The sequence below is a fragment of the Ciona intestinalis genome, chromosome 10, assembly GCF_000224145.3.
Source record: "Ciona intestinalis chromosome 10, KH, whole genome shotgun sequence".
Taxonomy (NCBI): domain Eukaryota; kingdom Metazoa; phylum Chordata; class Ascidiacea; order Phlebobranchia; family Cionidae; genus Ciona; species Ciona intestinalis.
Genome location: NC_020175.2, coordinates 2,585,237 through 2,602,922, shown reverse-complemented (window position 1 = coordinate 2,602,922; position 17,686 = coordinate 2,585,237). Strand labels below are relative to the sequence as shown.

The window sequence follows — 17,686 nt, the reverse complement described above, 5'->3', positions numbered from 1 at the left end:
CGAAAACCCTAATTTGCAGACTACTGTGTTGTCAGGTCTTTTAGATGCCGCAAATTCTGTTGCTTTCTAACTAACCTGAAAAGTCTCTGTCCCAAATATCGGCCTTGTTAACGCACTGTTTTCGCCGGAGCAAAATCACCTTACAAAGTCAAACCACTTCGAGCGAGACCTACTTCTCTCCTACAAAGCTTACAGGCAACTGACGTCGTAACCTTTCCAAAACAGACAATCCATAAACACATTCCACTATGTCTGTTATTTTGATTCGGCGACATTTGATATACGGATATCTCCTGTACTACGTAGTATTTATGCGTTGGTTCTCAAAACTAACAGAAACGAACGAGCGGAAATGCGGCAATGCTTCGTTAATTCGTTCTTGTGCTTGGCTGACGCGTACGTTTTAGCAGACAGCGGAAACAGTGAGCACGTCTTAGACTCGAGTTATGCGCGAATGAAACTCAATAAAAACCAAAGGCATTCATCATAGGCCATTTGTGTTGCACGATAGTTTAACCTTCAAGTGAGCTTGGGCCTAGGGTTCATTCATACCTTGTAAACAATATGTCGAAAGACCGTTTTGAATTATTTATGTTCCTCATTGTCTGCTGTTCTACTTTGAGTTAAATACAAATACAACTTTTGCATTGAAATTTCAGTAGCCATAAAACGTATGTGAACTATATGCTTGAATGTAATCAAATTACATACAAACAAATAAGCACATACAGCAAGAAAATAAAAAAAAAACTTCTAAGTACAATAAAAATAGTTAAAAACTAAAAACAGTCAAATTTCTTGTCATGTTGTCAATTTCTGTTTTTTCTTTTTTGTTGAAAACAGCCCAGCCATCATTTTTCTTAATTTAGTAGCACTGTATTTGACGCTGGTCCAAGGGCCTGCTGTTACTATGCCTTTTAAGCTTTGAGACTTGCTTGAGTGCTGTACGATGTGTATGACACTTTGTTTCACAACATCTGATAGGTCCGGATAACGTGCGGCACTCTTTAAAATTTCTTCTACATCCCGAACATGCCGTGAACGAAGATCAAAAAGGCGACAAATTTGCAATTGCAGCTCAAAAGGAAGTCGATTGAGATGTAACAGTTGGATAAGAGGAGACTTATCTTGCTCGAAAACACCAATATCTTCTTTCCAATGAATGAAACTGTGGAAAGGATCTTTTTGTCTGTCTGATTCTTCACATATGCCTTTTAAAACAGGTTCATATAGCTGTTTAAAATGGTTGAGGTTCGAAACAACAATGTTTGAAACTTTGTTCCGGTCCTCGCCAAACGTCATTCGGAAATCACCAGCATAGCTCAAGCCAGCTAATGTGTGGTAAAGTTCCATCTCGGTAAAACTTTCCGGCAAAATCAGCAAAGAAGAAAGCACAGCGCTAATTAAATTTAACTTCAATCCCTCTAACAGCTTTGGAGAGTTCTCAAAGTCGTGGTGGACTATGTTGACAGGTTTATGCAGCCTGCCTGCTAAGTATAAGGTGTTCCAATTAAGCAAGTCTTTAACAATGGTGTCTTCCGAGATAACGCCATATTTTATCATACGGCCTTCTAGTCTGATACCTGTATTGTAATAGATTCCAGCACCGTAATTTTCCATGAGTTTAAAGGCATAGTTTGGTCCCAAGTACCTCATAGGGTACCAGTAATGCAACTTGTTCATTCTCATGTTCTCACTATGCCAGGATCTGGGGTCTCGTACCACAAATATTAAATCGAGCATGTTGCTTAAAGGGGGTGAGTTCTCGTTTTGGGGAAATATACCCGAGCCATAAGAAAATGCAAGGCTCATGTCTCCAGGAAAACGACTTAAAAGACGACTGTAAAACGTCTCTGAGCTCTGTACAATGGCTTTGTTTAACACTTGGGCAAACCGCATGGAAAATTTCATTTTGTTTAAATCAAACCTAAAATGACATTAAAATCGCTTAAAACACGGAAATTATAGATTGAATGTTAAAACTGGATATATACTAGCAAATAATTACCAGCAAGAGACTAATAATGATATTTTTTTAACTTAAACAAGTTAAGATTTACAATAATAAAAATACTACAACCTGAACGTAAATTTGATTGGTCATTTGAAATCAGCTGTTATCATTGAAGCGTGGAGAAAGTGTTGCCAATCTAAATTATAAAAATTAAAACCTAATATTAACTTGTAAGCTATAAACATTAAACAAAAGGTACAAAGAAACAAGCAGTACTGACATATATTTTTAATACTAATACGGTGTTAGAATGCTGTAAAGCTATCTCATTTTTTAAAGAAAACTAGCTTTGTATAATATTTCTACTATTCCTCGTGGTGCGACAATTTTTTTGCAGCTCCAGTTTGCTTGTCGCTTTCTCGATTTTTGCTACTGTGATTTAACTGATATTTGGAAAACATGAGTGGAGAAGAGATGGATGCGCTTTCGGAGAGTGAAGTAAGTTACCATTAATGATCTAAATTTGTTGCAAATTTTGTTGATAAGATGTGACACGTTAAAAATATGAGAAAATAGTTTGTTAGTGTTCTTTGCTTTGCCAGTGGCAGTATATACGTTGTATGGTATATTGACATAATAACATGAACGTTATACTTGCTGCTGCAATATCTTTCTGTTTACTCTAAATGTTTTTAAATATATTTTATAAGTTATTGTGACCTTAGCCCCTGTGCTTCACTAACTAAGACTTGCATTTTCAACCAAGAAAGTTTCATTTTTTATATTTAATTCGTTTTCCCAAACTTGGCTGTGAAAGTGGTTAGGACTTAATAGCATAGCTTTTATTCACCATCTTTAAACACATAACCATGCCCATGAATGAAGATATAATAATGATAATAGCTTTATGTGTTACTTCCATTACGGCAGCGAAGATTTGGAAATACTTTATAGAAAAAGAAAGGATATAGCCACAAAACAACAGTTGGTAAAAAATTTATTACAATGTTTATATATTATATATAGGATGATACAGATATCACCATTGATGAGGTGCCTGGTACAAATAAGAAGACTCAAAACGATGTGAATGAGCTCCTCTCGATCCTGGATGATGGATACACATCGGAGGCGGAGCTTAACACAAGAAAGTTGGTCACGCAGATGAACAGGAAGAAAAAGAAGTCCGGAGGTTTCCAATCCATGGGTAAGTGTCCTCGTCTCCTTTAATGTAGATTTCAAATTTACGGCGGGGTTTTAAAATGCTTAAGTTTAATGGCAGCTGTGGTGGTGCATTTTTGGCAAAGGAGTTAATAAGCCATTGGCAATGTCAGTGTCTTTACAATACGTGCGAACAGCGCAATCGAACTCTAAAATAGGCGCGAAAAGCGCAAATGCGAGAACAGCGCAAATGCGAGAACAGCGCAAACGCGAGAACAGCGCAAACGCGAGAACAGCACAAACGCGAGAACATCGCAAACGCGAGAACAGCGGGGTTAAAAGCTTCATTGGTAGAAAACAATTTTTATGGTTATTAACACCTGTCATGTTCAGGTGTGATTGTTCGCGCTGTTCGAGCTGTTCACGCGTATTTTAGAGACATCGGCAATGTTATGGTTCATGTGTGATGCATTTCTTTTTCTAATTATGTTTGTTGTTGTTGTGTGAAATACATTTTTTACTTGGCTTATGTCTGCCAACAGTTGTAAGTATTAATATGACTTGTGATGTTCCCCAAGGCAGGACTTCGTGTGTTACTTACTTTTTGCCCACATATTATTGTGATAAAACAAATATCATGCTATATTGCACATATCAACAAATGCAAGATTTTTCAAACAATTATTTAGTATGTTGTAACATTTTTTGCGATATATGTCTAGTAATTACTAATTACTAGCATGTAATAAAAACATTTGCCAATTGACAATTTTCCTATGTTGTAAAACCTGCGTATTCTGAAAGTTTGGTGGAATATAAAAAAATTATGCAATTCTAATTCTAATTCTAAATATGATTTGTTTCTGTTTTCACAGGTTTATCACATTCAGTGTTTAAAGGAGTAATCCGCAAAGGTTATAAAGTACCAACTCCTATTCAAAGGAAGGTAATTCATTATCCTATATCTTTATATTTGTTTGCATTTCTCGGTTTTAGGTATCTTGTTTTTGTAAAGAACGCCTCTTGCTGTTTCCACTCATTTATTTTAAGGTCTCATAAAACGTCCTCTGCATAAACAGCTTATACAAAATTTCAGTAGTAAAAAAAAATTCATTAAAATATATAGAAATAAATACTAAGTAGTGGTAGGTTTGATATATTAAAGCTAAATCACTATTTTGTGTAGGCATTTAATTAAGTGCATTCCATTCATTTTAAACAACTAATAAACTTTAACAAATAAAGTTCAAACGCTAAATAAACACCTTTATCACTTTTTGTATTATTTGAACGAATATTGTCTTTTTACATGTATACGTCACACGCGCTATGTCACACACGGCATTATTCGCCCATGAATGCCACGTGTGGTGATGCAACGACAAATTCATCAGTCGTGCGGTTAATGCATGTAGTGTACTGTTACTTCGTTTATTATGCCTTTCCTTAACTAATTCATTCCGCAGAGTTGCTCCAATCATTCATAAAGTTTATTGTAAATAGACCGAGCTTTGAAATAGGTTGTACCTCATCGTCTATTATTAAAGTTCAAGTCAAAGTATTAGTTTTTCCATTTTCCTTCAGTGTATTCCACTCATACTAAGCGACAAAGATGTGGTTGCCATGGCTCGTACAGGGAGTGGGAAGACGGCTGCTTTCCTTATTCCGATGTTTGAGAAATTGCAAGGTGCACAAAGTGGTGCAGGGGCAAGAGCACTTCTGCTTTCTCCCACAAGAGAACTGGCATTGCAGACACTTAAGTTTGTAAAAGAGGTCAGTAATAAACTGTATGCCTAAGTTGACTTGTAATTAATCTTGCGAATCTGACCCTGATCTGATGTTCATATAATTGAACAATTTCTTGTATAGTAAAATACAGTAATGATCTGGTGCTACGAAAACGTCTCTATTACTACTAGTGGTTGGACTTGATTTTTGTTGGTTATGTTTTCGTATATCCAGGTCATTACCGTATGCCTTAATTCAAGGTATATTTGTAGTCTGATGAAAAGTGAAATGTAACAGATTATAAAAGATCTTCCAAAATTGTAAAGTATTTTCTTTTATGTAAGCTAATTTCCTGCAAATCGGTTTTTAACTAAACAGGAAAAAAGCTTGTAACAAACTCAAACAAAAAATATAGTAAAGAAAACTCAGAAAACACTTATCACCAAAAAAAAGTTTCTAACTTTCTAACTTATTTTTGGTGAAACAATTTTTTAGTTTATTTTTTGTTATAAGATTTATTTTTAATTTTGTTAAAAACAACCTACCATAAATTTCATTCAAATATTTTTTGTCACAATTTTTCCCCGCAGCTCGGAAGATTCACTTCTTTGCGTACGGCGTGTATACTTGGGGGTGACAGCATGGATGAGCAGTTCTCGGCCATGCATGAAAACCCCGATGTCACCATTGCCACCCCCGGTCGTCTCATGCACGTCCTTATCGAAATGGAACTCAGATTATCGAACATCCATTATGTTGTGTTTGACGAAGCGGACAGGTATTTGCACATTATTTGGTATTTTATATGTATAGTACTGTGGGGTAAGATGGGACACCTTCAGCACATAATTTCCAAAAAATTCTAACGGTCTATGCGAGTTGTAAGGGTACGGTTTTATATTTCTTTAAAATGTTCTTTGTTTACTACCGTATGAGACGAGAATATAGAATGAAAAGGTGTCTCATCCTCCCCCACTTTACTGTACATATATTTTATTATAATTTTTTATCCTGCTTGTCAAATAAAATGTTTTTTAGTTCATTATTTTACATTATTTAGACACAATGTAGTAGTAGTACAGGAAAAAAGGAAAAGGTTTTTTATGATTTAAAAAAAACGGTCGTTTTTATTATTTTTCTAGTATATCTGTCAATTTTAAAAACTATTCAATTTTTTTTTGAAATGGAATTTAGATAACTTGCATTGATCTACCGTATTGAAGCAAGCACTGAATGTTCCAAAATAATCGCCATGCCAACCAAGATTCTGTCTCCACTTGTGAGATTGGAATTTAAAACGCATCGACAATTTTTAATTAAAAAATACTCATTCTTAACTTTTGGAATTTTTTTGTTTTCTAAACTATTAAACTATATTTCCAAGCATACCAACAAATTTTAATGTGTTGTATTTACATTGACACTTAGTAATGTTAATGGATAGTATTAAAACTATGGAGTAAAAATGTTACTAATAAAGCTCACACTATATTGTGCAACAATAAAAATATATATATTTTGTTTCTATGATATAGAAATTCCATATTCAGATCAAAATATGTGTATTATATATCTTAAAATGGTATACCTACATCCCAATTCTAGAATTTTCATTTCATCTTCTATTCCTGTCATCTTCCAGGTTATTTGAGCTTGGTTTCCAGGAGCAACTCCACGAGGTCCTCCACCGTCTCCCTGATGATCGTCAAACTCTTCTTTTCTCAGCCACACTCCCCAAACAACTTGTGGAGTTCGCAAAAGCCGGTTTAAACGACCCTACACTAGTCCGACTTGATCTTGACTCAAAACTTAGTGACCAACTCAAGGTAAGACTTGCTGCAGAGCAAAATTCGGGGACAAAAAGACAATGGTGCTCATTGTAACAGATGCTGCAGCAAGAGGATTGAAGATCCCAATGCCCGATAACGTCATCAATTTCTCATTTCCGACAAAATCGAACTCATTTCCGGCAAAATCCTTGCGCTGCACCCTTGCGCTGGTTTAATAAATAATTTTAAATGTAGTTCGGCCCCCTTTGTTTTAAATTCCTGGGTAATGGTATGTCCTTGTTTTGTCTATGCTGCAGAGTACAGGCCAATCATTTGTTATAATAATAAAAAATATTTTAATTTTGTTGTGCAGTTTCTACAGTAGCTTACAGTAATCTTAGTTTGGGGCAAGCCGAATCTTTTTTAAGTTAATTTTGGTTATTTTAAATAAATGACCCTTAAAAGTCAAAACCACAAGCCTGCTTAAACTTACAACATATATAACTTTGTGTGTGATTATATTTCACTCTTGTTTTTTAAACAACAATTTAATCAACCAATTAGTCACTCTCAAATAATTTCATCTTTTTCTTCCCAGCTAGCGTTCCTGCATCTTCGTGAAGATGACAAACTCCCAGCTTTGATTCATCTCCTCCGGAACGTGTTCAAGGAGACGGAGCAAACCGTCGTTTTTGTTTCGACGAAGCATCACGTGGAGTTTGTAAAAGATGTGAGTTTAGCATCAATTTTAAAACACATTCTTTGATTCGTGGTTTATGTTACAGTTATAATGTTGTAAATCAGGGGAATTTAATGCTGTTATTTATATAGGTAATATGTGCTAAAGTCTAAAAATACTTTTTTTTTAGAGTTTCAACATCAAATTTGAAACAAATTTGTTGCTTTGTAGTTTATTTTACAGTTATGACATCGTATATTAGGGAATTTAATTCTGTTATTTGTATGGGTAATATGATTATGTACTTAATAATTCAATTCCAACAAAACAAAAATTTGTTGGGAGTTTTGAATTTTGGAAAACCATTGCTTGTCGCAGTTTTACCATCTAATTTAATTAAATTTAAATGTTTAAGTTTAAATTTATAAACACTTTTTAATAATGCAAAATCTGTAAAATTTCCACACTTTTCCAAAAATTTCTACACGCTTCAGTATAAAGGACACTAAGCCTAAAGAGCCTTTAAATTGCTTTTTTTAATTTCAACAAAAATTAGCTGTTGATTTAATTTCAAGGTCAGTTCTAAATTTGATTTTAGATATCATTTGAACAAATTCCACTTTGGGAGTCAAATTTAACTGGTTTAAATTTTTCTACCAGGTCCTTAAGTTGTTCAGCATCAACTGCTCGTACGTTTACAGTAGTCTTGACCATACTGCTCGTAAAATCAACATCGCAAAGTTCCGGAACAAAAAGACAATGGTGCTCATTGTCACGGATGTTGCAGCGAGAGGACTGGACATCCCAATGCTCGATAACGTCATCAATTTCTCATTCCCGGCAAAATCGAAGTTATTTGTTCACAGAGTTGGTGAGCAGATTTTTATTTTGAATTTAAATTTTTTTTTGCAGATGTTTGGATTTATGTTTTTCAAGAAACAGATGCTTTTGTGTAAAGTTTAATTATGCCATGGGACTTTGGTTTTAGGCCAGTGTTACAGATGCTTTTGTGTAAAGTTTAATTATGCCATGGGACTTTGGTTTTAGGCCAGTGTTACAGATGCTTTTGTGTAAAGTTTAATTATGCCATGGGACTTTGGTTTTAGGCCAGTGTTACAGATGCTTTTGTGTAAAGTTTAATTATGCCATGGGACTTTGGTTTTAAGCCAGTGTTGTACTATTTGTCAAAGTTCGATTTTTTGAAATGGAATTTAGATAACTTGCATTGATCTACCATATTGAAGCAAGCACTGAATGTTCCAAAATAATCGCCATGCCAACCAAGATTCTATCTCCACTTGTGAGATTGGGATTTAAAACGCATCAACAGTATTAACATATTTTTTTAACCGGTTAAAACCGGTTTAGCTTTACCAATAGTATCATATATGTGTATATAAACAGTAGGGTGGGGGGGGGATGGGACCCATTTCATTTTTTTAGAATACGATTAGGAAATTTGGATATTATGTACATTTTCCCCTAGTCTACTATATATATTTTTTTCTGCAATGCTTTTATAACTTTTTGTTTCTTGTTCAGGTCGTGTAGCACGAGCGGGACGCACAGGTACCGCTTACTCCCTCGTGTGTCCGGAAGAACTTGCTTACGTCATCGATCTCCATCTTTTCCTTGGACGACCTTTGAATTTTGCGAAAACTGGACAAACTTATCAAGGTGATTAGTTTGTTGTTTATTTTATTTTTGAAAGCACTATTTTTTGCAGTTTTTGATTTCGGCAAAATTGTTTTTAGTGATTTTCATCTTGAAAATTTTGGTTAATTTGCGAAACTAGATCAATTTATTGTTTAAAGAAACCGTGCTGTTTTGCTATTAGAACATTTATACCAATCGTATTGCTAAATTTTATTTGGTAAGGATAAAAACTTAATTTAGGAAAGGTAGTTCATTTATTTTTTGGGAAAGTTTTCGATACACTGCCCTAACCAGCCATGTCTTGGCAGTCACAAACTTTCCAAAAGCAAAAATTTGTGTTTGAGAACCCTGGTGGCGTGACTTAAGCTACTACGGACAGTTACGGCACAAACAATATGTTCAAAAATATGTAACTTTTAGCCAGGGATGGTATTTTCGGCTACCGACTAAACTAGTTACCTACCAACTAAACTAAAACTAGACGATGGCGTTAAGTTTTGGTTACCTTGTTATTTAGTCGTCGATTCAATTTCTATGCATTTCTTGTTACAGAAGTTAGTCAGTTAAAATATAACGACCTTATTCATTACTATTAAAGCCCTTGCTGCCTACCTTCTATTTCCAAGCTCCGTGGGGTGCATCACTGTAGGATCCCACATGCATATAAACATAAAATAGAACACAGCAAGAGAATAACAGCTGATAGCATTAGCATTATAGTACTTTAGTTGGCTACTTAAAAAGCAAAATCGGATTTAGGCTGCGACTAGTTTAGTTGATACCGGAGTCTACCATTCCTGGTAAAAAAACAAGTTTCAGCATTGACCTAAATCTAGTTCTTTCGCACCTTTTTGTAATAAATTCTGAAAGTCGGCTCTTGATCAAGTGATCATTGGACGATTCTTGTTTTAAAATATTGTATCTACTTGGTTGTTCTCTATTGTTTTCTGGTAGTGTTTGTAGCACCAGATCCTGGCCCCAGTTATAATTGTGGATGTAACTTACTTTATCCTCCTGTTAGCTTACGAGTTACCAAGTATGTTACTTTGTGGGTGATTATTTAAGGGGATTTTTTATGTGTGGCTGAAAATTTGGACAACCCATTAGTGACCACTGGGTTGAAGTAATTGCTGTTAAGTGTCTTGCCCAAGGACGCAAACGCCCACAATGGTAGCAACAACAAGCCTTAAACCCATTACCCCTGGGTTATAGGCAGGCGCGCTAAACAACTGTGCTACGGTGGCGCCAAATTCCTACATGTTTTCAGGAAAATGAGATTTAAATTTTGCTTTCTAGCATGGGACAATGTATATGGTCGCGTGTCACAGAGGATCATAGATGAGGAACAAGCTGCTCTGCAGAACATTAAGAACAATTCTGATCTCCAAGCTTTGCTTAAAGTTGCACAGAATGCATATAAGTAAGTGACAACAATGTTTAAGATTTTTTTGGAAAGTGTTTTTGATCTAAATGCCTTTCATTAAACTGTTTTTGTTTTTGTTTTTTATTTTTCTAAATGTGTTAAGTTAACATTTTATTTTATATTTCGTACATTGGCAGACAGTATTTAAACTCTCAGCCCGCTTCAACAATGTTTTTGTGTACAAAACTTAGTAAAAGCTTCATGTTTTTGTATTATTAATTTTATAGAGTTATCTAAATGCATTATGTTTTATGTATTTTAAATTCCACACGTTAACAGACAGTATTTAAAATCACGGCCTGCTGCTTCAAGCGAGTCAATCAAACGATCACGAGAAATTCTTCAAAGTACTAATATTGCTCTGCACCCAATTTATGGTAAGTTTAGGTGCTTTTGTATATTATTACAGTATGTTATCTGTATAAACTACTGAAAAGTAATGTAAATTTACTAAATTACAGCTTCTAATCCGAGCATAGTTCTGTGCTACCATAATACATGAACTTTTGACCCTTTGCCCTTTTAGTCTGCTATATATATCTCATTTACATATAGCTGCTTACAAAAACACACTAGGAAGCAGGTTCTGCTATACAAAACCTACTTCCTGGCCAGTGGGGGAAAATATTTTATTTGGGACAGGCAAAATCTTTATTTCTATCCAAACAGATGCAAAAGGGGGATATATGTGCGATAATGTGCCCCCTGGGCATAGAGATCTCATCTCATAAAACTACAAATAAATAAAAGTTAAAAACATCGCATTGGGTGACTGGTTTAGTGTTATAATACAAGTTAAACATTTTTTGTGTAAAATTAACAAAAAAAATGAAAAGGAATTTAGATAACTTGCATTGATCTACCGTATTGAAGCAAGCACTGAATGTTCCAAAATAATCGCCATGCCAACCAAGATTCTCTCTCCACTTGTGAGATTGGAATTTAAAGCGCATCAACAATTTTAATTGTATATATAGCTAAATTTAACTACTAATTTAAAAAAATTAAATCAGTTTTATTGCTTTTTCGTCAATGGTGCTCAACTTTAATCTTTATCTTTCTTACTTTTGTTTTTATTTTTAATAATAAAGATACATTTTAATTCCCCCGATGTCAAACTGTAAATGGTGGTTGAAAATTTTTGAATATGCTTAAAGCTTTAATAGTAAATCTTTGCCAAAGTAACATTACTCTTACACAGACGAGAGTGGTGATACATCGGAAGAAGCAAGACTAGAGTTACTTTCATCTGTTCGAAAATATAAACCTAATTCTGTAAGTTTAAAATTCTTACAAAGATTATTTAATTCTAAGCTTAATTTTGCAAACCCTGAAATATAAACCAAATAATATTGTCTAAAATAAACATAAAACTATATAAATGTGTTGTTAGACTGAAATATAAACTTTTCAATATGATACCTATCTTTTTTTTCAAGGCAACAACAATGTTCTCTAGTCATTTGCATAAACTTGAAGGGTAATAGTACCACCTGATCCACTTGTAACAGAAAGAGACTTAATATGACAGCTTTTTTTATGTTAGTACTAGTAGATGTCTAGCATATGTGTTTAGAAGAAAAAAAATTAAGGAAATTTTTTATTTATTACTCTTAAAGCCCTTGCTGCCTACCTTCTATTTCCGACCTCCGTGGGGTGTATCACTGTAGGATCTCACATGCATATAAACATAAAAGAACACAGCAAGAGAATAACAGCTGATAGCATTAGCATTTTAGTACTTTAATAATTAATATTTTCCGCATGCACAAGTGTTTTTTAGTTTAATTTTTTTTTAATTTATATTTTCTGTGTTCACTGAAAATTTTTTTTAATTTTTTTTTTTTTTTTAATTTTCTTCAAGACAATCTTTGAAATTGGGGCAACAGCAAAGAGCACGGGTTCATATGTTATGAAGAAGACCAGGAAGAGGCATGTCAAGTTTGTTGAGAAACATCAACAGAAACTGAGGAAGCTCGCTGAGAAGGATGAGGTGTCAGCTCTTCAGGTCAAGGAGAATATTCCGGAAGTTGTTAACGAAGAGGAAGAAGAAGATCTCAAGGTCAGTGAATTTTCCATTTCCTTTTTTTTTAAAACTTTCAAGAAGAAGGGGATGTTCAAAGAGTGCAGAATATAGTTTTGAAATTTTTCATCTTAAAAGGATAAAAATAGTAAAGTGGTTGTTTATATTATGGCTGTTTTTTTACAATTTCCGTTAAAATCGTGTTAAATTGTTAATAAAAGGCTAAAATTTGATCACATCTTTTTAAAAATATCTTTACTGTGCAAGGAATGCTTACATTTTTACTTTTTTTTTTATTGTTTAATACCTTTGGAAAGTTCAATAACTTTGCCAAATATGAACAGTGTAACAATATTTTAAAATTTTTGCAGAATACGTTCTCAAAAATAGTCCGACCTACCAACAATATCAGAGAGTTTACTGAGATGAAGAAAAAGAAGAAGAAAAAACGAACAGCTAAAGATTTTAAGGATTCCGAATTCTACATCGACTATAAACCGAAAGATCATAACACAGAAGCGGGGTGGGTTCTGTTATTTTTATATCACGATAATGGAGCTAATTGTTTATACAAATTGTATTTTATATTTTATTTTAATTATTTTACTTCAATAGTCAAAAAAATTTCAACTAAAGTAGCCCGCAGGTTGAAAGGTTTGGCAGTATTGTCTTAACTTGTTGGTCATTTTGGAGTATTGTATTGGGATATACTAGTACTTCATATTCATGTTGTTATAAATTATAATAGTGCAATCATTTTACATAAATAACAAGTTACCATCAGATGGGTTTATTTAATAATATTTAAATTAAAAACGCTTATTTGGTTAATAAAATATATACATTACAGAAAAAATGACAATACAAAATATAATAAAAAGTGTATATACCTATTTTTCAGTTTGAGCATCGGTAACGGTCGAACTAACTTTGCAAAGGAAGCTTCAAACGTGACATTGGATCTTATCGGAGATGAAGATAAAACAGTCAGTTTAAAGTTTCTTTGATTTATAAATACCTAATTTTAATCTTTAAAGCTGGGGTTCACAATTTTTATACAATTGTTCATTGATCATTTAATGCAGCTTTGTAATTTTTTTTTAAAAACTTGATCAACAAAGAAAAAATAAGATGAAAAAGGCTCAACATTCTTGTTTGTTTTTATGTTTTAACTCATTCAAAATATTTAAATTTCTGTAAAAAAAATGTGCGTAGGCATGAACAATTGCTTTACTTGGGTTTATAGCGGTGGTTATTTTCATTAAACTTGGTGAAAAATTACAAAACAATTTACTCTTTATATTTTTTAAACTCGCCAGCTCCGCCAACAAAAAATGCAAAGAAAAGTTTGGGATCGGAAGAAGAAGAGGTTCGTCAATGCTCAGGATGCGGGACCAACTGCTCCTAAGAAGAAGATCAGGACTGAGAGCGGTGCCCTTATATCCTCCACTTACAAGAAGAACATATACCAAGAGTGGAAGAAGAAGACCAAGTTGGCTGATCGTGATGAAGAAGTCTATACTGGGGATGGAACAAGTGGAAGATGGAGAGGTTTGAGTCTTTAAAGTTGTGGATTTTTTATTTGTAACCTTTGCAGCATTGCCATTGAATGGATTCATGTAAAATTGTTCTAAAATGAAAACTAATGTCAAAATTTTTAAGGGTTTTTAATGTGTTTAATATTTTTAAAAGTAACTAAAATCTTAGACTTCTAGTTGTTGTGATTTTTTACATTTTGTAAGGTCTGCAGCATTGAAATTAGGTGGATTAACATAAAATTGTTCTAAAGTGAAAACTAATGGCACAATTTTTAAGGGTTTTTAATGTGTAATATTTAAAATGACTAAAATCTTAGATTTTTTGTGGTTTAGAATTTTTATGTAATTTAAAGTTTCTTTGTGTTAATGAGGATAAAAACCAAGATAATTTTAGTTTCTTTAATTTTAATAATTTTTTTTTGGAATAAAACAATGTACAGTTCAAGTTTTATAATAACTGTTACTGTTTTAGAAAGTGTGGGCTTCGAGTATGTGTACTTTTTTATTTTACAGCTACATAAAATTTACACATAAAATTTCTATTTTACAGCTGGTCAAAATAGGAGACTAAGCGGAAAGCAACAAAATTCAAACTCTAAAATAAAATCTGAACTAAAACGACCAGAACAAATTTTAAAGCAGCGTAAATTGCAAGCGCAAAAAAAGAAAAATCAACAAAAAAGAAGAAAACCAAAAGGCAGAAGATGAAATTTATCATAAAACACTTATTCTAAAAATTGTACTTCTTGTTTTATTTCCACATTAAGGTGGATGTACACAGTATCCTGAATTTGTCCGTTTTGTCTGGATTTCGCTGCCGCATGCGGAATTGGACACGAGTTTGCATACGACTTCGCATGCGAATTCGCACGCCGGATACTATGTACAGCCACCTTTACTATTTCTTGCTTGTTTCTCCAAAGTTGGGTTATTTCCTTTGTGCAACTGTTTAGATAGCAGTGGTTCTTAACCTTTGGCTCATATAGGCTTTTTGGAAACGTTAAAAATACTGACCAGATACAGCCTTACTGTTAAAAACAGGATCTGGGTTTAACAAGTTTGGTTAAGAACCAAATTTTCACCTTTTGAATATGTGGATAGTTAAGATCTATACAAAAAATCACTATAGTATGGTGAAACATTGGTGCAAATGTATTCTTTTTGCTAAACTGACAAATCGGTTCACAGAGCTAGGGTGTAAAGTTTGTCAATTTTAGTTTAAGGTGGCTTGAACAAATATAAAAAGATCCGGAAAAGAAAATCTTACAAGTAGATAAGGAATCCCGAAAGTCCTGTCCATGTAAGTTTTGCTGTAATACAGTAGGATGGGGGAAGATAGGACACTTTTTAACTCTATTTTCTCATCCCATTTAGTAGTAAACAAAGAACATTTAAAGAAATATAAAACTAAATTCTCATGATTCCCATGAACTGTTAATAATTGTTTAAAACACGTTTAGGATATCTGGATATTATTTTCCAAAGGTGTCCCATCTTCCCCCACCCTCTATATATATTCTGCTGGTAGGCCTATCATAATCAAGTCTTGTTTAAACCAAGCTAACATTTTAAAACAAATCTGTTTTTTGCAGAAAAAGTTCTGAAGTCTGCATATTGGTGAAACCAGAATTGTAAAAAGAATTAAATTTGGATAAAATGCGTTTTATGAAAGGATAATCGAATACCTGTGTTATAATCTATGAAGTTGTGAGGATAAATAGGCAATATACACGAGTTTAAATTCTAAAAAAACACTATTTATTGTCAAAAAAAATTATACATCAGTTGTATATCTGTTCAGGTATTGTTAGATGTATGTTATATAATGATAATGAAAGATGATATGCATGAGGTTGTGGAACAACCACCAACTTCTAAATTTCAATGCGAGATGAATGCATTGAAGAATGCAGATGGGTCTGCTTTCTATTCTCAGGGTAATATAATTTTTTTACCTTCAACTTTCCAAAACTCATGTATATACATGAGGTGTATAAAATGCAGACGCTTGTGTTACAGCTTGTGGAGCTGCGATGCGATACACAAATAAATGGGCGTTCTTTTTATCTAATATTTTACTTTTTTATACACTTCTGAGACTGCTTATTGTTGATTTGTTATTTTATACATTATATTTGGTATACTGCATTTGTTTTAAAAACTTTAAAATATAACTTTGAACCATCAACCATGACAAAATACTGTATGAAAGAAAGTGTTACATTTATTTACATGAACAAAGGATAATTTACTGCCCTACTTCTAACCTTACAAAGTACACTTCCAATTCTGTTAAAAAATTACACCCATATTATTATTATTGTCCGTCTGTTGGTATTAATCGGTCAATTGCGTCAATTTTCACAGGTGAGACCTCGGTCATGGTAGCAGTGTATGGTCCCGGTGACCTGAAAGAAACCAAACAAGAAATTGACAAAGCGTTGGTTGAAGTAGATTTTCGCCCAAAACTCGGCAGTCCTACTGTCAATGAAAAATATTTGGAGCGTTTTGTACAAGGAGTTTGTGAGAATGCTATAATGCTTGCCCTTCATCCAAGAACTGCATTTGCCATAATTGTACAGATTATGCAAGACCAAGGATCGGTATGCTGTGTTTAATATTAAATGTGCCTTTAATATATTACAGAGCAATGTGTTTTAACATTAACTACTTAATTTGTGCTAATTTCAATCACACTGTGCTTTATTTAGGTGTTTTTTTTTTTGAATTATTTGGTTTGTCTGCTAGGTGTAGCGACCTTGCTTATTTTCATTCAATTAAATGTAAATGCATTTTTAACAAAAAGCTTGTTTTAACACTTGTTGTTTTGACAAATAAAGTTATTAATAATATTATCATTTTTGTTTATATTTACAGTTACTCTCCTGTGCCATTAATGCAGTGTGCGTGGCACTTCAAGATGCCGGTGTGTCCATGAAACATTTACCAGTTGCTGTCACTGTTGCTTTAAGGAAGGAAAGCGAGAGCGAGTTAGAAGATGCAACGGATGTGCTTATTATTAACCCAACAATAAAAGAAGAGTCCGAATCATTTTCTATCCTCACATTTGTATTTGATAGTGTCAATAAGAACCTTCTTTGCATGCACTCACAGGGCCCTCTGCTGCCGAAGCAGCACGAACGTTGTTTAAAAGCTGCGAAAGAAGCTACTGAAGAAGTTTTAAAGTTTTTTAGAGACTCTGTAACTCAAAAAGTGGCTGCTGGATTGGAACTTTAATCGCTTTTGTTCTCTAATAAAGTTTTTATTTTAATTTGTTCGTGTATCACAGTTTTAGAAACTTTTTTTATGAGTAATACCATTTTGGTATCATAAATCCTAAACTGGTAAGAATTCGGATGGGAAAGCCCCACGAATGAAAAAAAAACATGTTGCATTTTTATATCGGCAATGTACGTTTATGATTTATTATTTCGTAAGTAATCAAAAATTTACATCTGCGTAGAGGTTTTTTTATCAAGCTAAATCAGTTGATACGATCTCTTTTTCAACCCCGGGAATTGTAACGGTTCGGTAGTTTGGGTATAAAACAAGAGCGGCCCATGTGTCGGCCTCACTCGAGTTTTGCTGAGAAAGCGCGAAGGATGTTGTTGAACTTTGCACTTTTGTAAAATGTAAACAAAGCTTTGCTTGCAGAAATCGGACAATCGTCAAGGCAGTGAAATCAACAGTCGTAACTAATTTGAGTTAGAATCTTGTCCCTATTTATAAAGTGTCTCTCAAACCAGGAAATAGGG

General features: G+C 33.6%; 3 protein-coding genes across 4 annotated transcripts; 2 read left to right on the top strand and 1 right to left on the bottom strand.

Annotated features, from left to right (window-relative positions):
• Positions 1 to 524: 524 nt before the first annotated feature.
• On the bottom strand, positions 525 to 2,241 carry LOC100186078 (phosphatidate cytidylyltransferase, mitochondrial). The gene has a single exon (XM_026836381.1). The coding sequence runs from the start codon at positions 1,909 to 1,911 to the stop codon at positions 802 to 804; it is 1,110 nt and encodes a 369-aa protein (XP_026692182.1). The 5' UTR covers positions 1,912 to 2,241; the 3' UTR covers positions 525 to 801.
• Positions 2,242 to 2,324: 83 nt separating this feature from the next.
• On the top strand, positions 2,325 to 17,202 carry LOC100175891 (ATP-dependent RNA helicase DDX54). 2 transcript variants are annotated; one of them, XM_026836379.1, is made up of 21 exons: positions 2,325 to 2,452; positions 2,981 to 3,161; positions 3,991 to 4,061; positions 4,700 to 4,888; positions 5,434 to 5,621; positions 6,486 to 6,669; positions 7,211 to 7,342; positions 7,952 to 8,162; positions 8,834 to 8,968; positions 10,244 to 10,367; positions 10,650 to 10,747; positions 11,572 to 11,645; positions 12,235 to 12,432; positions 12,765 to 12,916; positions 13,295 to 13,379; positions 13,713 to 13,944; positions 14,482 to 14,692; positions 14,825 to 15,231; positions 15,733 to 15,868; positions 16,299 to 16,534; positions 16,809 to 17,202. In XM_026836379.1, the coding sequence occupies exons 1-17, from the start codon at positions 2,414 to 2,416 to the stop codon at positions 14,637 to 14,639; spliced, it is 2,451 nt and encodes an 816-aa protein (XP_026692180.1). In that variant the 5' UTR covers positions 2,325 to 2,413; the 3' UTR covers positions 14,640 to 14,692; positions 14,825 to 15,231; positions 15,733 to 15,868; positions 16,299 to 16,534; positions 16,809 to 17,202. The 2 variants fall into 2 exon arrangements, with proteins under 2 accessions (XP_026692180.1, XP_002130371.1); XM_002130335.4 differs by having other exon boundaries at positions 14,482 to 15,231.
• LOC100183725 (exosome complex component RRP46) lies at positions 15,763 to 17,168 on the top strand. Its single transcript, XM_026836468.1, has 3 exons — positions 15,763 to 15,868; positions 16,299 to 16,534; positions 16,809 to 17,168. Exons 1-3 carry the CDS (start codon positions 15,763 to 15,765, stop codon positions 17,166 to 17,168), a joined length of 702 nt encoding a protein of 233 aa, XP_026692269.1.
• Positions 17,203 to 17,686: the final 484 nt, after the last annotated feature.